This window comes from Akebia trifoliata, chromosome 13, assembly GCF_017979445.1.
Source record: "Akebia trifoliata isolate Shusen 1 chromosome 13, ASM1797944v1, whole genome shotgun sequence".
Taxonomy (NCBI): domain Eukaryota; kingdom Viridiplantae; phylum Streptophyta; class Magnoliopsida; order Ranunculales; family Lardizabalaceae; genus Akebia; species Akebia trifoliata.
The window spans coordinates 32,191,044-32,216,773 of NC_141387.1; the positions used below are offsets into that span (position 1 = coordinate 32,191,044).

The 25,730-nt window shown below is 34.7% G+C and overlaps 2 protein-coding genes and 1 pseudogene across 2 annotated transcripts; 1 reads left to right on the plus strand and 2 right to left on the minus strand.

Moving 5' to 3' along the window:
• Positions 1-783: 783 nt before the first annotated feature.
• ALIS5 (ALA-interacting subunit 5) lies at positions 784-7,264 on the plus strand. The gene is made up of 8 exons (XM_086420411.1): positions 784-1,094; positions 3,584-3,642; positions 4,317-4,391; positions 4,470-4,583; positions 4,758-4,828; positions 5,288-5,594; positions 6,190-6,479; positions 7,020-7,264. The coding sequence occupies exons 1-8, from the start codon at positions 1,010-1,012 to the stop codon at positions 7,072-7,074; spliced, it is 1,056 nt and encodes a 351-aa protein (XP_086276537.1). The 5' UTR covers positions 784-1,009; the 3' UTR covers positions 7,075-7,264.
• LOC147388346 (cationic amino acid transporter 5 pseudogene) lies at positions 7,255-9,427 on the minus strand (annotated as a pseudogene).
• A 3,942-nt stretch (positions 9,428-13,369) lies between these two features.
• On the minus strand, positions 13,370-15,274 carry LOC147388347 (cationic amino acid transporter 5-like). The gene has a single exon (XM_086420321.1). The coding sequence runs from the start codon at positions 15,158-15,160 to the stop codon at positions 13,370-13,372; it is 1,791 nt and encodes a 596-aa protein (XP_086276447.1). The 5' UTR covers positions 15,161-15,274.
• Positions 15,275-25,730: the final 10,456 nt, after the last annotated feature.

Here is a 25,730-nt window from a genome sequence, read left to right on the forward strand (position 1 = left end):
TTCATTCAATAATGAATGCCCTCCACCTTATTTGAGAAACAAATAAGGTTTGAGAGGACATACCAATTCGTCTCATTTGTGGACGATACTGAGATAAATCAGACGAGTTGTCTTGATCTCGGACGAGATTTAAAACCATGCCCCTAACTCCTTCCCTCCTGATCGATACATAGTTGACTCACCCGAGCCATCTTGTCTTAATTTGAATTCTCATTAACTTGGGCATTATTTTCAAAATATCAAACGTTTCTTTTGAATCTTAGATGAAACAAAGTGACGATGATTCAAATTGATTATCTCGTCTAAAAAAACCTCCAATAACTTGCCCAAATCATTTCAATCTCAATCAAATTTTTTAAAACCCCCCAATTGGTTACTAACAGAATTATATAATATAAGTCATATAAAATAGATTCTAGATGCAATCTTTGGTCATTGTTTTTATTTACAAATCGTTGACTGATCGAGATTCTAAAAGACAATCAAACGGTCAAGATCTCAGGAAGACAATTCGGGATGATATTTTTATCAAATTCTCCCTCTGACCAATCAATCTAATATCTAAGATTAAAAGAATAATCAAACCAATCAAAACAACTTCTTTTTCCTTAAAGATCCAAAAAGGTGGAAACATAAAGGGCTGAGATCATGAGAAGATAAATAGAGATTTCCTAGAGATCTATTTCCATAAAGAAATCTCCCATCGTAGCCGTTCGTTGGACAATGTAAGAAACCAACGCGTTTTATAGTGGTCGTTGTTTTGACCTCTAATGGTCTCTCTCTCTCTCTCTCTCTCTCTCTACATAGGGGTGGGAAAGGTTGGCTGGCCGGTCTAAGAAAGAGAGAGCTTTGATTTCTTCTTCTTTATTTCCTTGAAAGTCAAAACAAGAGGAGGTGAAAACCCAAAGAAGAACAAAGCCAAGCCTCCTCTCTTTCTCTCTCTCTCTTAAATTTCAAAGCTCAACCCATCATCTCTATTAGATCAAACCCATCTCTCTCTCTAGTTTTGATGAATTCGAGCGCTGCGTCTAGCTCTGGCGGTGCGGGATCGGCCGATTCAGCGGCGCCCAGGAGGAATTCTAAGAGACCTAAATGTAATAATCTCTTTGAATATATATATTTGGTTTATATGTTCGATTGATTTAATAAGAACCCAATGAAATTCTATGGTACCCAGATGCAATAATTTCTTCAAAATCTGTTTTTTTTTTTCCTCTTATGGGTTTTCTTGCTTATGTTTAAATTTGTTTTTCTCTTTGATGTAAATGACTCAATTGTTAAGTTTTTTTACCTCTATTGCGTTTTTTCTTTTTAATAATTTGCCCTTATCTTCTTATTTATTTATGTGTTTGAATTTAGATAAAAAGTTCATTTTTATAATTGTATCTGGCTGACTTCAATTATATATAGTGGCCAAATTAGTTGAATTAGGCTATTTCTTCCTTGATCTCATCAAAATTGGGTCGTGTCAAGGAATGGGTTTTGGCGGAATTATGGTATGACTGTTGAGATTGAATTTTGTTTTCTTTCGAAAATTTTCTTTCAATATGCTCTTTAAAAAAAAAAAAAGAAGAAAAATTGTATTAAGTTTCCATAAAAACTTGAGTACTTTAAGTGGGTGTTGTGGATGCCAAAATTCACAAAACTCCTTGGGATTTACAATTAAGCTTTGATTGTTTATTTAATTATAGTGTTTTTTTATAGGCATGTGAGGTTTACTCGTCAAGGCATGGCTCAAGATGAGGCCCATTAAAAATGCCCTGAAGTGTAAGGATGAAATATAAAAGCAACTAAGGCACCTAAAAGATATATGCCTTTGTGTAAGGCGTAACTAGGGTGGAAGCCTCAAGTCAAAATTTTATTTTCTTCTCCTTTTTTTTTTTCTTCAAATTTTATATTTCTTCCTCTATTTATTTATTTATTTTTTTTGTTATTTCTAGCATGAATCATAATTAAAGCACTTAGAAACAAATTTGAATACAAAGAAAATCTTTAATTGATTTGATTCCTAAATAAATGTTTGTAGCATTTCATATATAGTGGAAGTTATTGAAAAACAATACTTAGTTGTATTTTTGCAATAGTTATTTATTGTAGAAACTTTCAACTATTCAAGTATAATTTTTTGCTAAAATATGAAATAATATTTTATATTATTATTAGTGTAGGGGATTAAAAATTAAATTCAATTATGTGGAATTGAAACTTGAAATTTGAAAACATGTGATGGTTATCCTAATTTTTTTTATAAGTGGCTTTCCTAATTTTTTAATTTGTTAATATTAATTATTTATTTGTGTTATATTATTTATTTATAAAGTTCTTGCATGTGAGGCATACGCTTTAAGGCATTGGCCAGCCTAGCGTTTTGCCTCATTCCTTGGTGCTTGCATAGTCACCAAATTCTACAATTTATGGAAAGTATCAAGATTAAGTCATGAATTTTTCCTTCACCGATTTAATCACGCTTTTTCAATAAGCCGTAGATTTTACGAACTTTACAATAAAATCACAAGGTTCATGATTAAATTACGAACTTTGTGATTAAATTGAAAAAAAGGGAAAGATGAACTTGATGTACTATTAAGAAAATATGGTCTTGATGAAGATGACGTTGACCATTTTACCGATGAAGCACTAGGCAATGAGAATGCAAACAAGGAGGACATTGATCTTGATGATTTGGACCCGTTGATTAATCCTAACTTAAGACTATTGATTATAATATTTTTACAGTTTGAACATTATAAACTTTGAATGTAATGTGGACTGGTGGTTACTTGTGGATGCATGGATGATATCAATATGGGTTTGGTGATTTATTATTCTAGTTTAATATGGGACATGTGAGAACACCTAGTAGGAACAATTACATAATCCTAGCCCTAGCTTGACATTTTTTATTTTTTTTCTTGATTTTGCGAAAATTTCCAAAATTTTCCCTTGTTGACTTATTAATCCTTGAGTTTGAGTTTTTCGAGCATCAGGGTTTACTTGCAAAAACACTTTGATGACCAAGTCATGATAGACTGCATGCTGCATTTCATTTTTAACTCCCCTTTTATAGCATTTTACTGAAGATTGATTTGACAACCACTGTCCTTGATTTTACCCAACACTCGCTCATTGATTGGTCACATTGCATAGTTGTTGCACGAGTGGCAGACTCAACTCGCGACCTTCTATAATTCCAAATCATTTTGGAATCACCCTTGGGCTACCTGATGGTACTTTTCGTTTATGAATTTGAGACAAATGGACAATGCCTTTGACTCTGACACAACTTAAACTCAGATCTCATACTCAACTTTTATACTTGGTTCATTTTACTGAAGCACTACAACGGGTAATACTCTTGTATCTTGAGGTGACACTTGTCGCAATAATAGGAAATGCCAAAATATCCTCATGTAAATAAATGAAGTATGAAAAAAATATCATTGTTGTCTCTTATAATTATGGTTTTGCATTTGTAAAAGTGAGGTTTCATTCTTCCTATTTATTCTTGAAAGTGGAAGGTTAATGAATGTCCTTAATTGTCCATGACTCCCACTAAAGTAATATAATTTCATTTACTTCTCAGATTCAAGGTTTACTCAACAGGAGCTTCCAGCTTGCAAGCCGATTCTCACACCTCAATGGGTAAGAAAAGCCTCAAGGGATCTGTTATTTCTTCTGTAAAAAATTGTGATATGTTATCCATTGTTTGCATGACATGAATTCTTTAAAATTGTTGAAGTACCACTTGATACTTATCAAAATCCAACACTCAACAAATTGTGGTGCCAAGCATTTCCGTATTTTTGTTCCCTCCTTATTTACTTGAAAGATATGGATAAACATTTAGTGTAAAACTCTTAATTTACCTTTCTGAATTGAGATTTTCTATGTAGCAAATATAACGGAACATACATTATTCTTTTTTTTAATAGGTACATGGTACCTTTACCTAATGAAATTTCCGATGTAGCAAATAACAATAAGACGTTGTTATTCTTTTTGTTTTTGTTTTTTTGATCGATAAGCTGGGGCTATAGAGGGCCCCTCCCTTGTATTAAATTTGAAGGAGGGCTACAATCTTTCAAACTCACAAATTAAATCCTTTGCAGGCAATACATTTAATTCATGAGGTAAATTCATTTGGACATTATTATAATGTAAAAGTGACTATGATTTTTAAACATTATATGGATATTGTGCCAAGTCCATGAATCCTTTTCAAAGTTCGCTGAATTGGACATAGTGCATCGGCTATTTTACTTTATTCACCATCAATTTAATTTAATTTAATCAAACAAATCTCGTATTTCTGACAGGTGATCTCAGCATTCACACTCATAAGCTTTGTCTTCATCCCCATTGGTGTTGCTTCCCTGCTCGCATCTCGGGATGTATGTTTCTTTAAGATTGACCCAAACTCTATTGTAACATCTTATGTAGTCTATATTGATTCTTCTCCATTTTTTCAGGTTGTCGAAATAGTTTATAGGTATGAAACTGAATGCATACCACTGGCGCAGAGGAATGATAAGGTCAGGTTTATTCAGAGCGCAGGAGACAAATCTTGCAACACTACACTGAAGGTAAGTTTTCTTTAGTGGCAATACCTTTTTATTTGATTATAATTATTTTAGAGTTACAACTTTAAGGGAAAACTTATAACTCTTAAATAATAATAAATGTGAGAATCGTATTTCCATTTCAATATGGACCATCTAATGGAAAATAGACTTATATGTCACCACCATTCATTTCAGGTTCCAAAGCATATGAAGAAACCTATTTATGTGTATTATCAACTCGACAACTTTTACCAGAATCATCGCAGGTATGTGTTATCTGCTCTCTCTTTTTGTCATCCTTGATACCAAATCCGAGTACCCGTTGATACATCAAGATATTTATCATCGTCAGGGTGGATGGTGCCTGCAGACATGCATACGTAGATATATGATAAACATCTTATAATGGACGTTTAGTTAGACATTTATATCCTTCAAAACCTTGTCAAATAAATTATGAAATGTATACTTTTACACAAGGTATCATACACTAGTTAAGAGTACACCGGCAGGATATTGTTAATATGGTGGTAGGCGTTCATACCACCATTTCTATGGAAATTCTGATGCTGCACATGGGGGGGGGGGGGGGGGTGAGAAGAGAGCAATCTACTGCAGATATAGTCCATTTCTTGTGTTCCAATTTCATGACACATTCATCATCATCTATGCCTTATTCCAAATTTTGGGGTCGGGAAAATTTCTTGACAACTTTTGTGATTCAGGTATGTCAAGAGTAGAAGTGATGCACAGTTGCGAAACAAAGGTGATGAGAGTAATACTGGCAGTTGTGATCCTGAAGATACTGTGAATGGGACATTGCCAATCGTGCCTTGTGGTCTCATAGCTTGGAGCTTGTTCAATGACACATACAGCTTTTCTCGCACAAACAATCAGCAACTAACAGTGAACAAAAATGGTATTTCCTGGAAAAGTGACCGAGAAAAAAAGTTTGGTAAAGATGTATTCCCGAAAAACTTCCGGAGTAATGGATCTATTGTGGGTGGTGGAACACTCGATCCGACTAAACCGGTAAGTCATTCCATCTCTGTACCTCCTAAGGGAAAGATCACACAGCTGGGCATAAAATGGGTTGATTGAATCTGAATTTAGTGAGTTTGGACCCTTGGAGTAGTTCCGAATAAAAAACTGGGTTGGTTCCTTAATCTGAGTCGGATACAGATCCATCCCTTTATCCGTCTAGATCCGAATGATAAATTGCTTTGAGAATTAAATTTTTATGTTTTTCGAAATATCTTTCTTCTACTACTTTAATATAAACATGAATTCTTATAAAATAAAAGAATTATAATGGTAAAATAGAATAGTATAGCAATTAGAAACAAAATATAGCACAAAATAAAAAGTTGAATGATCCGAAAGTATCTGACCCGAATCAAGTAATTCGACCGGACCGGATCCGGGTTTAGTGAAAGCAAAATGATTCGGATATGGTTTTAGCTAATAGGATCTGAGTCAGATTCAGGTACGGATACAGAAAAAATTCGTATATGGATATACTCAGATCCAGCCCGAACCCAACCCATTTTAAGCCCTACTGTCTTGGATTATTTTGTGGGCTATGAGGCAAACACTGATTATGTTCCAATGTATTTTTTTGTAATAGCTGAGGGATCAGGAGGACCTCATTGTTTGGATGAGAACGGCAGCTCTCCCAACCTTTAGGAAATTATACGGGAAGATTGAGGTAGACCTCCAAGCAGGTGAAGATATAAATGTTGTATTACAGAACAACTACAACACTTACAGTTTCAATGGGAAGAAGAAGCTTGTGCTTTCAACAACAAGTTGGCTCGGGGGGAAGAACGACTTTCTTGGGATCGCTTATCTCACAGTTGGTGCATTGTGCTTCTTTTTGGCCATGTCCTTCACTATTGTATACCTTGTCAAGCCGAGGTGAGAATTTGACTAACACCAATATGGCCTGTAGACAATTCCTACCTTAGTGAGAAAAATGGCTGATTTTTTGGAAAAGACGTGATTAATTTACAACCCTTCGGTCGGCGATTTAATCCCGATTATTCATGAAGGTCTGAAAGATACATATTTTATTATGTTTAATGCAAAAATACATTTTTATAATGGGTTTTGTTAACGTGTGCCCCAAGGGGCACACTCTAAGGTGCATTAAATACACCTTGGAAATAAGCATTTGAGGGTTTTTTGGATAGATTTTTTTTAAGGACAGTTATGGTATGGATATCAATTCCCAAGGTGTATTTAATGCACCCTAACGTGTGCCTAACGAAACCCTTTTATAATATGAAATTTTGTAACTTCATTTAGCCAATTCCAAATCTTTGTTACAAGGCTTTTTAATTTTCTTAATTTTTTCAAACTTTTATCCACTTCTACCATTTTTCTTTCCGAACCTCGACCTTTTCACTATGATTGTCTTCAATTTAACAATTATTGTTTATTGTTTATCGTTTACAGGAAGCTTGGGGACCCGTCATATTTATCGTGGAACAGAAATCCTGCAGGGCACTAAAACATTTAAGAGATGACTTTCTATTTGCTTGTTTTGTTTCTTCACATTGGTGAATGTACTATTATGTGTATGGGGAGAATATAGGATACTTCTCTGCTTCAAAGCATTCCAGTCTTGGGGAATTTGAATTTTGTGACAGTAATTCATCTATTAAATGCATGTATAATTTTATAAAAAGAATTGACATAAACTTCATCCATTCTTTTATTGTTTAAACATGTTGCAGAGTTTAACCATCTTCTTTTTACTGTACATACAATGGTCTGCTTTTAAGATTAATGGGTGAAGCCGAGATGAATCGACGTGGTTATACATTTATGCTAATAAGGGCACTACATTTCCCATGTTGTCTTGTTCTTCCGCAACCCTCACTAGATTAGGTTGGTATTGCTGATGTGCCATATCATAAGTTGCGTGGACACCAAAGAACATGTAGTAAATCAGCATGAAGAGGGTACATATGCCAAACCTCTCAAAAGCCTTGGAGCCAAGAGACCCCATGAGAAACAGATTTGATGCAATCGACAACGATGGCAACCATGGAACGAGTGGAACACCCCACACCTTTGGTATCCGTTGTTGAGGCAAAAACACAGCAAGCCCCATTGTTCCTAAAAACCAAAGAGGAATGGTAATGGTGTAGCCTACCCAACCTTGGGGTCTCAAACCCCAGTAAGCCGAAGTACCCATCGACGAAGCAATGATGATTATCAAGAAAATGTTTAGCTTCAATAGGTTCATTTGAGGAGTGATCCCTCTAATGTAGTATCTCCGCACGAGGAGTGCAATCGACGTCATCATGAAGATGACGAGCGTGCTGACGGATAGCATACTCGACAAGACATCTAAACCTGAGAACAAAGTGATGATGGCACTTGGAATGGTGATCAACAGGGTGGCATTGATTGGTGTTCCTGTTTTCGGGTGAATGAAAGCAAACCATGGTGGGATCATGTGAGCTCGTGCAATGTGAGTTGTACAGCGTGCCTGCCCAAGCGCCGATACCAATAAAACAGTAGTCATCCCTTTGAGTGCACCTAATGCAACCAAGTACTTTGCCCATTTCATCCCGACACTTTGAAATGCGACAGAGTAGGCCGCATTAGTATCTATATCTGTATACTTCTGCATCATACTCAATGACAGAGCCATCAAGCAATATATGAGAGTAATTACTGACATTGAACCTAGCATACCCAAAGGTATATCTCTTGATGGGTTCTCAGTTTCTTCTGCCATTGTCGCTATGTTATCGAATCCACAGTATGCAAAGTACACAATTGCAGCGGCTCGAAAGATCCCTTCAGCACCATAAGGCACAAAGGGTGTCAAGTTGGAGGGATTGGAATGAGCGAACCCGGCAATTATAACAAACAATATCACTAGAGAGTGGATTGAAGATGCAATCCAATTAATGTACGATGTCTTCCTTGTGCTAATCATAGCAATTGTGGCGGTTGTCACAAGAACTAATACCGCAATTGGGTCTAATAGATTGAAGTCCTTAGCGAGATCTGTATATATTCGTAATGAATTTGGGTGACGGTTCAAAAGCGTTGCGAAGTAAGAAGTCCAAGATCTTGCAACCGCGGCATTACTAACGATGCTTTCTAGAAGTAAGTTTCCCGCGGCTATAAATGCTGCGAAGTCACCTAATTCTACTCTCAGGTAAGCAAAGGAGCCTCCAGCGACGGGAATTTCTACAGCGAATTCTGTGTAACAGAGACAGATAGCATTGCTGAAAGACCTGAAACCATGTAGGATAGAACGATGGCTGGACCGGCATGTTCATGGGCTTCTTGGCCTGTAAGGACAAAAATTCCAGATCCGATGACTGAGCCGAATCCGAACCAAGTGAGATCCCACCAAGTGAGGCACCTTTTCATCTCATTTTTGCTTTGTTTTCGAAGCTCATCGAGCTCATTAACCTCGTTTGATCGGCTAAGAAGGCGATCTTTGAACCGTAGATGTGTTTGAGAGAGTGCAATATATATGTATCCCAATTTTGGAAGGATTGTTCAGGGAAGAAATTTTGTTTGCTCCATCTCCAATAGTTTCTTGGTTGGGTCTCATTGCCCAATTCTTCTTCCATGGAACTCATACTAGAGTTGTTTTTTCTTCATTTCTTCTTCTGGTTAGTGGTGAAGTATCAATGTCATATACATGAAAAGGATAAGACTTGACGTTAGTGGTTAAAAAAAAAAAGCAAAATGTATAATAATTGAAAGAGAGAGAGAGAGAGATTCCAAAGGTGGGCTCATGGTTTTAGATTTTTGTTATAACTTACATTGGAGGGGTGTCAGATGGGATTAGGTTCTTGAGGAAAAAGTGGCATTTGAATTGCCTTCACAAAGGGCTCATCTCATCATGTATTGATGGTGGTGAATTGCCCACATATAAGAGAGAGAGAGAGAGAGAGAGAGAGTTTTGTTATAAATAAATAAAAAAGTAACTTCACGGGCAAAAATACAATTTTATCTCGAATAGTTGTATCTTATAAGAGTCTTTACGATCACTTTCAATTTGCTTCACCTTTTTCTACTTCTATTGTCTGTCAATTGTAATCGCAAGCACCTTTAATGCTTTTCAATGCCATAATTAATTTTATATAATTCTGATTATTCTGAAATTTCGTAGGATGAAGGTAGATTTGATGATGGTTCTCTGGGTTTTGGGCTCATTCAAAAGGCTATCTAGAGCCAAGTGAACCATCAATATTCCCAAACCTTCACATTCACACACTTTCAAGATTTTTTTTGCTTCTTATTTTTACACTGATTAATATTGGAGTGATTTTAGTGGGGACACACGGGGGACATCTTGATGTGGTGGTGCACGTATGCCCATAGCTCCGAGATACGAGTAAAACGTATCTATAGACATGCATGCACGCACCACCACATCAAGGTGTCTCCCGTTGAGGTCACTCTAGCACAAAATGTTGTGAAAATTTTGGTGTATCTGTCTTACATATCTAACTTCTCATTATGGTGGCTAGTATCCATTATGGTAGTTAATTTTTTTTTTTTTTTGGCAGATTTACCAAAACATGCATCAAGTATCGATTATTTATCAAATCGGTACTTACATCTTATTCTTATTTTTTTTTTACCCATAGTGGTACATATATTCAAGGAGGGATTGGTGGTGAAGAGAATTCTCGTCCATTACCCCTATTTGTCTTTGACACGGAAGGTCCTACTAATTTTAATAGTTCCCACTACAATGGGCCAAAACAAATTAAAGAAAAAGAATGAGACTTTATACAAGGAGACAACAACTATCAACCCATCAACTTAAGTAACCACCAACTTAATCATTCATAAACTATTGGATTGGAGAATTTTTATTTTTTCCCATCATGGGTCTTTTAGCAAAGCTCGTGATGAGAAAATGATAAAATTCAACAGCTAGATATCACTTATTGATATTGTTTTTAAATGTGTAGGTTCACACATGGTTTTTAATCTTGCCCCTCGGTATCATTATCCAACGAGATGGATATACACGGTGTCTCAATCTTCACACCATCTTGTGAGATAAACGAGATGTCTCAAATGATATTTTAAAAATTTCGGACGAGTCAATAAAACTTGGTAGAGTCAATTGTGGTTTTGATTAAAATAATAATTATTTTTAGAATTTAAACATTTATTATATAAATAGAACATGATTTATGACTAAACATCTTCTAATCTCCCTTATTTTATTAAAATAATTATAAAATTTTCATTTAAAAATATAATATATCATTTTATACCCAGTTAAATGTTTTATCTCGTCTGAGACAACTCGGTCTCGTCAGATGCCAAATCGAGTTTTAAAACCATGGGTTCACACCCAAGTAACCAAATAATACTCAAATTCACCCACTTGTCCGACTATTAAATTTGAGCAACGATGCTGAACAATTTTTGGATATCAAACGGACCTCCCCAGATGGTAATTTTAATGTGGCCGATTTACCCTCTTTTGCAATCAGTTTCGCTACAGCACCCGCTGCTCTAGCTAATTGTCCACCCTTTCCAAGTGTGATTTCTATGTTATGTATGGCCGTGCCTAAGGGCATATCGGTTGAAGTAGATTCTTCTTTTATTAGAAATTAAAAAAGAAAATCTAGTGGACATATTAGTCATCAAAAAGTCTTTTGAAGATTTAATAGCAATTGAAATTAACATCAAGAAGTTGCATCACCAACTATATTTGATAAGACCTATGTTATCTAGTTCGTCGGTTCAAATTTAGGCTCAAAGTTCATGGTTCGCCGATCTAAATGAACTTGGTTTGTAGGGGCAGGTAGAGAAAATTTGTTTTTGGGTTCACTTTGGTTTCCTAGTCCGGTTCGCTAGGCTGGTTCGCTTGTGCATATATATAATTCAAGTATACAAGTTATAATTACAATTATAATATTAAAATATTCTAAGTTAAATAGAAATAAATTAGTAAAATAATCTAAAATTTAAATATGAACAATGAAAAGAAATAAAAAATCAATTAAAAAAATATTTGATTTGCTGAACCCGACCAAAATTCGATGGGTTCGAGGTTCGCTTGATTTTACAAACCCAATATGAATTGTAGGTTCGCTTTTTACGGATTCGTGGTCCGGACTAGTAGAAACGAATTTGGTAACATAGGATCAGACAACACCACCCACCAACTAATTCGGTCAGTCATTGGAGCCCTATTGGAGGTGGTGAGCCCTCACCCCAATACCCTTTCCTCAATGGGCTTTCCTACATCATCACTAACGATTAATGACTGTTAATGGATTGGATCAGACCCGGAACCCAATCCATTTCATTTGATAACTTTTAGAGTTTAGACATGAATTAAATGATTTGGGTTTTGAAGACGATCCGATTTGATAATCTATAGGATCGGTTTTGGATCAAACATGCTTGATCCTGTAGGATCACAATCCGATAAATTGTGGGAATGTATGATTTTATATTTTGTTTAAAAAGTGTCTAATTAAAAACTTTGACACGGAAATTCGGGCTGTGGACCTAATTCTAATAACGAAAACAAAAAATACAAGTTTAATAGGATAACTTTGACTCGTACATTTTATTGAAAGATTCCCAAACATTTAATGAAAATGTAACACCATTTAACCCAATCCTCCTTCTTGGGTCGTCATTCTTATGTCCATGCCTGTTACCACAGTCCTTATTGTAGCCTATTGGAACTATCCCACATCGTATATGGGGGTTGGTTGCCATGGTTTCATATATCTGTTCGGCCACTCCACTTAGTACTAATTGATTTTGAGATGGACTCTTGACATAGTATCAGAGCAAGTTGCTTTACCCTGTTTGGGCTTATGCATTGGGTGTGGATTTGAGGGGGAGTGTTAGCCTACTTGAATTATCCCATATCGAATACGTGGGTTGGTTGACTACATATATCTATTGGGCCACTCCACTTAGTACTAATTGTTTTGAGGTGGACCCGACACATATCTCATGATTATATCATATTGAAGTTCTAGGCCTTCATTCTCTCGCATTCATCTTTAGAATCAGAGGCTCGAAGTTGCACTCAGATATGGAGACGTTGAACATCTCCATTCCAGATAACATATAGACCATCGGGTAGAATGATAGATATACTGTTGTTGAAAGTAGATTTAGTAGATATCCAAGAGAACATTGAGATGTGTTGAAAGTAGATTTAGTAGATACCCAAGAAAACATTGAGATGCCTTAATCAACATGTATTGAGAAGCCTTAAGTACAATTTAAGACTATGGTATATTATGATAGTAGATAGTGCGATGTGTTAGATTTTAGATTACCATGAATCGAAGCCCACAAGTGGATATGTTTTTTACTCTTGGAATAGTTACAATGGACAATAAAAATCCAGCAAGCCAACACACATGTGCCACCTAGTCTACTATAGAACAAGGTTCATCGCTTTAGACAAAATTGTTGAGGAAGAGAAATGGTTGAAGAGTTTTTCAGGACAAAGTATATAGATTTTATTTCGATCCAAATTGATTCCAAAATGGAAAAGACTTCGACATATTATTTGAAATATGTAACTGAGTTGTTTAATTGCAAAGAAAACATTTTCCTAACAAATCATTTGCTTGTGTTTGAAGAACACCATTTCATGAATGTGTGGAAAATCATTTTCCACCATTCAGAACCATAGTAGGTAATAGAGTTCTAATCATCACAAATGATTAGCAAATAATCACTTATTACAGAAGTTTCTTGTAATAACATTTGACATAATTGCAAGAAGACCAAAGGAAAGATAACATTAGGATTTTTATGGGTAGTAATTAAGGCCCTGAATTTCCCATGTTGTCATGTTCATCGACAACCTTCAATGGATCATCGACAACCTTCAATGGATCAGGCTTGTGTGGCTGATGTGCCATATCATAAGTTGCATGGACACCAAAGAACGCATAATAAACCAGCATTAATAGGGTACATACGCCAAACCTCTCAAAAGCCTTGTAACCGAGAGACCCCATGAGAAACAAATTTGTTGCAATTGACAACGATGGCAACCATGGAACGAGTGGAACACCCCACACCTTCGGTGTCCGTTGTTGAGGCAAAAACACTTGAATCCCCATTGTTCCTAAAATCCAAAGAGGAACCGTTATCGTGTATCCTACCCAACCTTGAGGCCTCAAACCCCAATAAGCCGAAATACCCATCGACGAAGCAATAATGATCAACAAGAAAATAGTTAGCTTCAATAGGTTCATTTGAGGAGTGATGCCTCTAACATAGTATCTCCGCACGAGAAGTGCAACCGACATCATCATGAAGATGAAGAGCGTGCTTACAGATAATAAGCTCGCTAATACATCTAAACCAGAGAAGAAACCAAGGATGGCACTTGGAATGGTGATCAACAATGTGGCGTTGATTGGTGTTCCTGTTTTCGGGTGAATGAGAGCAAACCATGGTGGGATCATGTGTGTTCTTGCAATGTGAGTCATATATCGCGCTTGCCCAAGTGCCCCAACCAATAAAACAGTAGTCATCCCCTTGAGTGCACCTAATGCAACCAAGTACTTTGCCCATTTCATCCCGACGCTTTGAAATGCGATAGAATACGCTGCATTCGTATCTATTTCAGTGTACTTCTGCATCATACTAAGTGACAAAGCCATCAAACAATATATCACAGTGACAATCGACATCGATCCAAGCAAACCCAATGGTATATCTCTTGAGGGGTTCTTAGTTTCTTCAGCCATGGTCGCTATGTTATCGAACCCACCGTAGGCAAAGTACACAATTGCAGCGGCTTGAAAGACTCCTTCAGCGCCATGAGGCATGAAGGGTGTCAAGTTGGAGGTGTCGGCATGAGCGAACCCCGCAATTATAACGAACAATATCACTACAGTGTTTACTACCGATGCAATCCAATTAAGGTACGATGTCTTCCTCGTACTGATCATAGCTATCGTTGCGGCAATTACCAAAACTAGTACTGCAATTGGGTCTAAGAGATTGAAGCTCTCCATGAAATCCGTGTGTATTCGTAACGAATTTGGGTGACGATTCAAAAGAGTTGTGAAGTAAGAAGTCCAAGCTCGGGCAACCGCAGCGCTACCAACAATGCTCTCTAGAAGTAAGTTTCCCGCCGCAATAAATGCCGCAAAGTCACCTAATTCTACTCTTAGATAGGCAAAGGAGCCTCCAGCAACGGGAATTTCTACGGCGAATTCTGTGTAACAGAAGACAGAAAGCATTGCTGAAAGACCCGAAGCGACGTAGGATAGAACTATTGCTGGACCAGCATGCTCATGGGCTTCTTGCCCCGTGAGAACGAAAATTCCGGCTCCGATGACTGAGCCAAAACCGAACCAAGTGAGATCCCACCAATTGAGGCATCTTTTCATCTCATTTTCACTTTGTTTTCTTAGCTCACCGACCTCGTAGGCTTCGTCCGATCGGCTAAGAAGGCGGTCCTTGAACCGGTGATGTGTTTGCGAAAGTGCCGATTTGTAGGTAGCCCAGTTTAGGAAAGATTGTTCAGGGAAGAAATCTTGTTTGCTCCATCTCCAATAGCTTCTTGGTTGGATCTCATTACCCAAATCTTGTTCCATGGTATCCAATCTAGAGTTGATTTTTCTTCATTTTTGTTCTTATGGTTTGTGAAGCTATTTGTACTTTGTCAAGTGTGAATGGCATTATCCATATATATTGCTTTCTTTCATAACCATTAACCAATAATTGATTTGTCACTATGAATCTTTGTGAAATTCATGAAATGAAGAAGGCGTGGTTGTAGTGATTTTTGGAAAAAAAATCAGAAAAAGAGGCTTGAATTTCCAAAGGTGGGGGCCCATTATTTTGGAATTTTGTTACCAAATAAATTGGACTCTTGGGATCTTATGGAAAAACTGGAAATTTGAAGCAAATCAATGGAATATTCCAATTGACTTGCCTTTTGAAAATAGGCACATGGGTGTTGAATAATTGAAGATTTTTTTTTTTTAATTTTTGGGGATAATCAATTGAATCCCAAAAAATAAAAGAGAATCTTCACTTATTCAACAATAGCATTTGATTTCCCTTGAAAAATGGCATTTGGGTTTGAATAATTGAAGATTCTCTTTTATCTTTTGGGATAAGCAATTGAATATTTCCATTAGTTTTCTTTAAATTCCTTTCTTATAATCATTTTGAGAAAATATGTGATGTAGATTGGTTCTTCATAGTTGATGAACACTAGACTTAAGACTCACCCATGTATCACTTAAGACTACACAGATAGGGTTGGCAATGGGTCAGGTGAAGTTATTTCCACATCCTTATCCAATTCTAAATCCAATTATCCATATCCAATTTTTTTACACACATATGCTAAGGAAATCCATATCCGACTATTTAACCACTTTTTTAAAGGATATCTATATCCAACTTATACCCAAATTTCAAGCAGATATATATCTCATTGGAAAATGATGGAAAAATCTTAGTTTTTGGTTAATACATATATTTTATTGTGAATTTCTTGTATTAAATTCAGATAAAGGGATATTTGGGTTGGATAAGACACATATCCATATCCGACCCTAAAATATTCGAATAAATTTACCTGAATTCGTAATCGGATAAAAAATTTGTACCCATACTCAAATAACTCAAGTAGGATGAGTTGGATAAGCAGATATTATCCGACCCATTGCCAGCCCTATAGACAGATATGTAAAGCCAAGGGCAATGCTGAGGCCCACCTCATCTTGTGTATGATATTGCATCATAACCAATGATTAAGGGCCTACCTTATTAATTAAGGTTTCAGATTTTATCAAACTAATATTGATATTTGATGAAATATAATAAGGTATAATGTGATACACCATATCATTCACTTCGAGATGGGGGATTAGATAAGATTATGCTTCCTTTGGTACCGACTAATAAAGAATTCGAGAAGAGGACAACCAAAACATGAGCATCTAATATTATGAATCTCGAGCATGTGAGTTCCTAGAAAATTCAAGAAACTTTTTGCACATTGGTATTTCTCACACAATTTTCTTCAACTATACTTTCATTTAATAAAATAAGGTTATAATAATAAAAGAAAGGGAAAAATAGATAAGCAAAGTAGAAGCTAAGATAGAAAGTAGGGATGCAACTTGGTCCGGTTCAAATAGAGAATCGAACCAAACTAATAGCTTTTTGGTTTGGTTTAGAACAAGTTGCGATTCGGTTCTGAGTTACGAAAATGGAGAATTGGTCAATTTGGTTCGATTCTCGGATCAAACTTGTCTAGAACTGAACCAAACCGAGAACTGAACCCTTATGCAATAAATATATACGTATGTAATAATTATTATGAATTATTTTAAGAGTTAGGACATAGATTAATGATCTTTTATGGATAAACTAATGACATTATATTGATAGATTGATGATTTATTGTATGAAATTTTATTTTTATTATATGTTTGTTTTTTTCTTAAAAAATGTTACAATTTATAGAATATTGGCAACCCATATAATCGAATCGGACTAAATCAAACCTACTTTAATTCGATTTGGATTGGTTTGGTTCTAATGAAATTTGGTTTGGTTCTAGTTCTTATTTAGTGGAACCGACTTATGTCAGTTCGGTTCCAATTTAACCTCAAACCAAATCAAACGGAACTAAGTTGCACCCCTAATAGAAAGGACTTGATATAATTATGTAAATATAATTCTAAATTTAATATTTTCTTTCATTATTTTTTTAAATTATCTATTAAAGCAATTTTTCCTAAATGGAAAATCCTATGCATTTGGTGGAATATCTACCACTTGTTTGAGTGGGGTGGGGGAACTATCAAATATTTAAGAGATCATCTTGCCCCATGAGCAATCAATATGTCAAGTAAATGACCTAAACATATTTTTATATAGGGAAAGTGTTACATGGTCATGGATCAAGGGACCATGTTCTGAGGTCCACATTTGGCTACAAGGACTGTCCCATCGGTCCAAATGACAATTCAGCCCTCTTGATTTTGTGATCTAGATTGGATTTGAAAAAAAAAAAATTCTTTTAAAAAAATATTTATTTTGATCAAATCTTAAGTTTTAAAATGGACTGTCATTGAATTCCCAGATTTAAAATTTTCCTTCTACTACGGTGAAAATATCTCTTTTTCAATTTTGTTTTTTTGGGAATTCATTAAATTTAATGCTCTATATGCATGTGGCACCTGATGATGCTCTTGGGTGTCACATTGACACGTAATCCAAAAATGGTCTTTATATATGTACTTGATGGGATTCAATACAACTTGGGGAGAAACAATCAATGAGAAAAAGGTTGCATAGATTGAGTGGCCATGTAGAGCGTGGACCGAGGTCCACATTTGGGCCACGTGGACTACCTTGTGGTCCAAAGGACAACTCAGCCCTCTTGTTTGTGGTCTATGTAGACATACTCGCATGAAGGTTTAGGATCTAAACCTTACTTCTGCAATGGGCTGGGAGTCGCTACCATTAAAAATGTTTAAGATGTGAGTGGACACCATAAGAATAGTTTTGAAAATAAGTTTTCAAGGAGTTGTGACTCAAATCTAGTCTTGACGTAAATATTTGGGTAAGGAAGTTTGGTTGTGAGACAATGATGCATCTCATCTCACCCATCAAGTTAATGATTACCAAATATTGGCCAATTATGAAAACTAAAACTATTTTTTAAAGAGTTTTTGAGTTATGAAGTAAGAGAAATGCATGAATGCATGAGATGATATAAATGTGAATGTGTGCAAGGGTGTGTTAAATGTGTCCATATTAGACTATTTTTTTTGTTTGCTTTGAGTTGTGAGTGCTAATTCATATGGTACCACTCTTAGACTCTGCATTTTTCAATAAAACGTGCAAAAGTATATGCATGCAAGGGTTTCTTAAAGAACTTATTATGGTTTTAGAGGAGGAGATTATATCACATAAAGGGTTTACTTTCTACCATCCTTGCTATTTGGAGTGCTTATACAATGCTTTTTTTTTATATTATGGGTAGAGTGCTTATACAACACTTATGTAAGTAAGCTAAAGGAAAGAAATAACATCATTAGAAACTAATTATTTTCTAAGAAACTTATTATAGACTTAAAGAAGAGGGGGGGGGGGGGGGGGGGGGGGGGAGATTACCTCACATAGAGGGATTACTCTCTACCTCTCTAGTCATTGAAAAAGAAAAGAGAGTTACACTACTTGCATGGAAATTAAATGAATTTGAAAAGTACAGACTAGAACAATAATGGTAAATAATTAAATGTTTCTTAAGGAACTTATTATGGACTTAAAGGGAGAGATTACTTCACAAAAAGATATTACTCTACCACCCTGACCATTTAGAAAGGAAAAGAGTTATACAGCATTTCTTGAAAAGTAAATGAGCTTGAAAATTAAAGAGATTAGAGTGAGAGGGTAGAAGTGAGATTAGGGTTTGGGGGGGGGGGGGGGGGGTTGTAAATTGCAAATCAAAAAGTTAATGCTTCTCCCCATCTTGATCATCTTTTTTCTTCTTCTTCTTCTTCTAAGTCTTCTAGATGTTCGAGTAGGTAATTGGATAGATTTTTGGGGTTTTAGATGATTGCAAGAAGAGAATTGGAAAGAATTTTGGGCAAAATAAAATTTGTTCACCCCATTTACCTTGAAAGATTCTCTAGTTATAAACCTTTGGGAGGAAATAAAGGTCAAAACTCCACAAACTCCCTTTAATTTCGACAAAACCTCAATAAATAATCTTGTTTACCCTCAATCATATTATCGTTAATGATATTTTATTCTTCTTTAGATCTTACCAATCATAATGATCAAGGGATAGAAGTGTAAAAGCTTATAAAGTTCTAGAGATTTCTTTTGGAGGGCAAATGTATTCATACCCTTCGAAAATGATCAAACTTAAATGAAAACATGAGTAATGACAAGTAAATTGCCTAAAGATGAATAGTTAAAGAGTCAACTGTCTTGAATAGAGTCTCAACAAACTTGGGGTAGGAGAGGTCATTGTTTACAAGTTCTAGAGAGTTCTTTTGGATGGGTAAAAGGGTTTCGATCCCTTGAACTTGGTCAATTTGTCAAGAAAACTGTAAGATTGGTTTTGAATTAAGAACAAGAGGGTGGCCTTAATGATTAATTACTTTGGATTAAGTCTTAACAAATTAGGGATAGAAAGTTAGTTGTCAACAAAAGGACCAAAGGTTAAGGTTGAGAAAAGGTGCACAATTACATGAAAACCAAAGGTAATGGTAATGCATGCTTAATGAGAGGGTAAAGTGGGAAACTCACCTTACATTATCGTAGAAAAATAATGATTAGCGAGGGTTAAGGTGTGAAAATACCTTAACAAAATCTGTAACATGGGTTAGCATTCCAAAAAAAATAACAGAATAACAATCTGGTCCTTGGATGAGTAAAGGGCCAGACAAAATTTGTAAGCATCTGTAGGTGAATGGGGGATTATGCCAAAACAACCTAGGTCCGTGGGTTACCCAAGGATTGTGGGTTATCCATGGCTAGGCTAACTTTTTTAGTTTTAAAAACCCTTGAGGCTTGAGGTCCGCTTTTGATGAGTCTTTGAGCCCTCTTTTGAAAGATTCATAGGGTCAAGCCCTTTTCTAAAAGGTTTAGGAGCTCTCGGGTTTGGTCTAGACAAATAAGGTGTCTACAATATAAATTGGGTCTGAAAAAAAATACCTTGCCCCCCAAATTGTTTTTTAGCCAAATTTTGATTTTGAAAATGGACGACCAATGGATTCCCAGATTTAAAATTTTAAATCCAACAATTAAATATATTTTTTTTTCAATTTTGCTTTTTTGGAAGTTAATAGAATTTTTTCTCTACATAAATGTGTCAATCGATGGTGTCTTTGGAAGCTATTTTGACACATGGTTCATAGAGATAGATTGTCCTACGGTTCATATAACCTCATCTCATATATATACATATGAGTCATGATTTTCTAATGCCCCCTTTGACACACATAATGTGGCATGGGCTAAAAACATACATTTTTTCCTTTAAGATATACAACTGTACATCCCCATAAATATGTGCAGTTGTGTATCTTGAGGAAAAGAATATATGGTTCTAGTACATGCCACGTTAAGAGTCATTGTTCTAATCTCTTCTCTCTCTCTCTCTCTCTCTATATATATATATAGGTCCCGTTCGGCACCCAACCATTTGCCCAACATGTTTTGTCCTACATGGGTTAGAAGTTTTGGAATAGGTTGATTTTTGGTGAGGATGATCTCTATGGTGAGGAGATCATCCTCACCAAAAATCAGCCCATTTCAAAACTTCTAACCCCATGTTTACAAGTTGAAAAATCGTGGACCGTCCATTTTTTGTAAACCATTTGTGATGGAGTTAGAAGTTTTGGAATGAGCTGATTTTTGGTGAGCATGATCTCCTCACCATAGAGATCATCCTCACCAAAAATCAGCCCATTCCAAAACTTTTAACCCATGTAGGACAAAACATGTTGGGCAAATGGTTGGGTGCTTAACATTTCTCATATATATATATATATATATATATATATATATATAGGGTCAAACCATGTGAGAAAAACATGTAGAAAAATCGGCAGTAAATAAAATTTTAAAATATGGGTTAGAAGTTTTAGATTGAGCTGATTTTTTGTGAGGATGATCTCTCTCATAGTGACCATCCTTGCAAAAAATCAGCCAATCCAAAACCTCTAACCCATTTTGTAGGAAAAACTTTCTACATGGTTGGGTGCCACATCTCAACCTGATATATATATATATATATATATATATAGATCAGGTTCAAACGACAACCATTTACACACATATAGACAACGTGTTTTGTCTTATATGGGCAAAAAGTTTTGGAATGAGCTGATTTTTGTGATGATGATCTCTGTGGTGAGGAGATCATCCTTGCCAAAAATCAGCTCATTCCAAAACTTCTAGATCGTCCAATCAAAAAATGGTTTACAAAAAATCAGACCGGTCCACGATTTTTGTAAATCAATTTTGATGGGGTTACAAGTTTTCAGAATGGGATGATTTTTGCCAGGATGATCCCCTCATCACAGAGATCATCCTCACTAAAAATCAGCCATTCCAAACATTTTTGCCCATATAAGACAAAAACACGTTGTCTAGTGTGTCGCAATGTTGTTGCAGGAACCCGACCCATTATATATATATATATATATATATTCTACTCGTGAAAGTGAACTCATTATTCTGTGCCTACGACACAAACATTCTTTTTTCGGGTTAATGGGGTAAAAACATAAAAATAACATTGGAAGGGGTTATTGAATTTTTTTAGGTTAAAGGGGTAAAAGATGAAAAATAATAAAATTGATTAAAGGATAAAAGAGGAATTATAGGTAAGTTATATGGGATGAAGTGTAAAGAAAATGAAGTGGATCCCACAAAACTATAGTTTGATGGAAGGGTTTGAAGGGTAAAAGTGAAAAAAAAAAAAGTTAGAAAGATATTATTAAAAAATTTAAGATTAAAAAGGTAAAAGATGAAAAATAATAAAATAAGTTAAATTGCGTAAATAAAAAATATATTAAAGTTAGAAGGAGTAAAGAGTAAAGAAAATAAAGTGGATCCTACAGAATTATACCTTAATGAGAGATTTATCCCCAAACATACACACGTACACACAATTGTAGCATTGTGGGCCTTAAAGTCGGGTTAAAGGGGTAAATTTTAAAAAATAAAATAAGAGGGGGTATTATTAAAAAAATTGAGATTAAAAAGGTAAATGATGAAAAATAATAAAATGGATTAAATGATAAAAGAAGAAATATAGAAAAGTTATAAGAAATGAAGAATAAAAGAAATAAAGTAAAATTTCGTTGTGGTTAAAATTAGAGGTAATAAAATAATAATAATAAAATAGGTTAAAATTGAGATATATTAAAGTTAGAGGGAATGAAGATGAAAGATGAAAAAAAAAGTGTGTTATAGTTCGATGGGACATTTGTTCAATTACGCCATTGTAATTGAGAGGATATTTATTCCTAACTTAAAAATCACAAAATTATAGCAATTCAATTGTGTTTATATTATAGAATAATGCTAAAGTGACCTTAAGATTAGACCTCACATCACATACCTTGATGTGAAAGAGTATGAAAACAATAGATGCTTTCCTCGAGATACGAGTGAAAAATCATCTATGGTTCCTATCCATTTTCATGTCAAGATATATGATATGAGGTCCAATCTTGAGGTCACTCCAGCACTGCTCTTTATTATATAGATATAGCTTTAGAGAATCAAAAGTTATCTTATATGGGTTAAAAGTTAGTTTTGAATTTAGTTGATTTTTTGTGAGGATGATCTCTACGGTGAGGAGATCATACTCACAAAAAATCAGTCCAATCTAAAACTTCTAATCCCATAAAATATGATTTATAATCTAATAGAATAAAATCGACGATCCACAATTTTAAATCACTTTTGATGGAATTAGAAGCTCAGATTGGACTGATTTTTATTGAGGGTGATCTCCTCGCCATAGAGATCATCCTTACAAAAAATCAGCCTAGTACACAATTTATAAATGATATAGGACAAATGTGTTGACTGTCAAATGAGACCTGATAAAACTTGGGGAGAAACAGTTAGATTATTGGAGTGGTGGACCCATCTGAAGAAAAATGATGATCATTGAAAGAGACAAAATTGGCCTTGAAAGTGATGACTTTGGACATTTTTTTATCATAGGTAGTGTATGTCCATACCATTGAAATTATTATTATAGTGTTTTATCAAAATAGTCATCTATTTTGTCAAAATTATTGGCCTGATAGGAAAAAATCTATGATTATGTATACACCACCATGTTAGTGCAGTGCTAAAGAATGTAAGTCAATTTAACATTTTTCTTTATTAAAAGATCTTATATCTATTTTGATATTTATTTATTTTTACCAAAATGGATATCTATTAAATGAGTTCATTTTCCCCCCCCAAAAAAGTACCCATTTAGCTAAATTTACCAACTTATTTTCAAACTAAATATAGTTATGCTTTTTCATAATGGCAGCGATAGCATATTTTTTATGTGTCATTTTTTAATCCAATAGGGTGAATTATTATTTCATGGGCTGAAAATAAGTTATTTGCGATTCCAGCCACTTTTCATTTTAATTACCAAAACGTGAACAATCACATTTTCGATAAAAAAATTTAGAACGAACTAACATTTTCTCAAGTTTAAAGTGGGATTGTCACTTTAAACCTGAGAAAGAATTACTTTAAAACCTCTGAATTCGTTATCGTTCATGTTTTAGTAATTAATAAGAATAGTGAGCCTAACTCGTAAATTTGTTGAAAGTTGATCACTTTTTTATAAATATCCCAATTCAATATAGAAACGTTGTATTTTTTTTAATAGAAAACTTAAATATTGATTAAAACATGTATCTCAAAAATACATCTGTATCCTTATGATACATCAGGATTGTTAGATTTTGTCTTTATAAGGTTGGGAATATGTGTTTTATGTAAGTCCACGACTCCCGACTTCAAATGTAATATAAAATTGTATTATCCCGCGTGAAATACTTATTAATCATTAAGATCAACATCAGTTGTCATCCATCATGTTCAGCCTGTTTGGCCCATCCCACGTGATGCTGATGCCGACATCATTCGGCTACTATCGGAGTACTCGCCCATCAATATGCAACAGAACCACAGCTTAAATGGCACGGAGCTTTCCATGTCCTTTTCAACACAAGTTAATCTAAAAAGGAAGTCTAGTCTTATTAACTTAGTAAGATTTTTAAATGTTATTAAAGAATTATTGAAACTCAATTGGTGACATCGAAAAACATGATTGGATTTCATTGAGATGTTGAGGAAAAAAATTCTATGTTATTTGAAAAAAAAAACCTTAAAAAGGATTGTTTCTAATCATTAAATTTTACTTTTAAATTTGTGAGTTTCTAGGAGTTCAGTACTTGCCTATTTTCAAAACCTAGAATCAAGTGCCAAATTTAAAAAATATATATTGAATCTGATTTTAGATCTGATTATTTTTTCATGAAATTCAGAGGGCTTTCGTGATCGATTGCAAATTTGATAATCTATTTGAGCAAAATTACCCTTAGTAATATTTGAAATCTTACTAAGCTAGTAAAGAAAGTGTTATTTTCATCTTAAAAGAGGTTTTAAGTTTCTGTGTCCTTTTCCTCTCGGAATATATATTTTTAAGAGTTAATATTACCGCACCAACTTTTACTAACACCACACCAACTGTGTGCAATTCTTTGATGATTTACATAAGAATTGATGAGGCATTAGTAAAATTTGGTGTGGCAATAATAACTCTCTTATTTTTATTTTTATAACTTTAGAAGCAAAGACTTCAGCTAATTCTTATGTTGTTTTTACCCTTGCTTTGTCTTCTCTTTTGAGTTTCTTGTCCTCCTAAAAAAAAAAAACAAAGACTTCAGCTAAAGAACCTAACTTCAAAAAATCCCAAATGGATGGGTTTGCAAGTGAACTTTATTGATAAATAAGAGAAAAATAAAAATAAAGAATCATTTTTCGTACGTAAGGTTTTAATATGAGTCAAGATCCCATATGATGTCTACATGACATAATTTTATTAGGAAATAAACACATTAGGCTGCATGAACAACTTGATTAGGAGCCCAAGTGTTTTAAACACTAACTAAAGCGTGCGACGTAGACACCTAACCTATTTTATATAATAACAAGACACTGTATTGGACGCGATGTCCCATTAATTTGCTTATTCGAGTTACTTAGGAGTTGTTGATTTGACTTTACATCCAATAGACATCATAGTTGATTTGAGTTGAGTTTCAAAACTATGGCTATAATTTTGTGGGTAGGATAAACCCAAATTTTATGCTCATATTTAACATTTATGAGTTATATGATAAATAGTCTAATTAATTTTTATAGAAATATTATTTTTATATTCATTCAACAAATTTCAGACAACAAGTTGCCAAAAAGTACACTCAATTTAATAAATTAGTTCAACAACAAAAAATAATAGCTTTCTCTCAACATCAAACAATTCAATATCCTTTCCTTCACAAATAATGTGGATCGAAACACAACTTTTGTGGTTTGAATTATAAATGTTTTCAAACTTACTTATCGAAAAATGCCCTACCACTGAAGTGG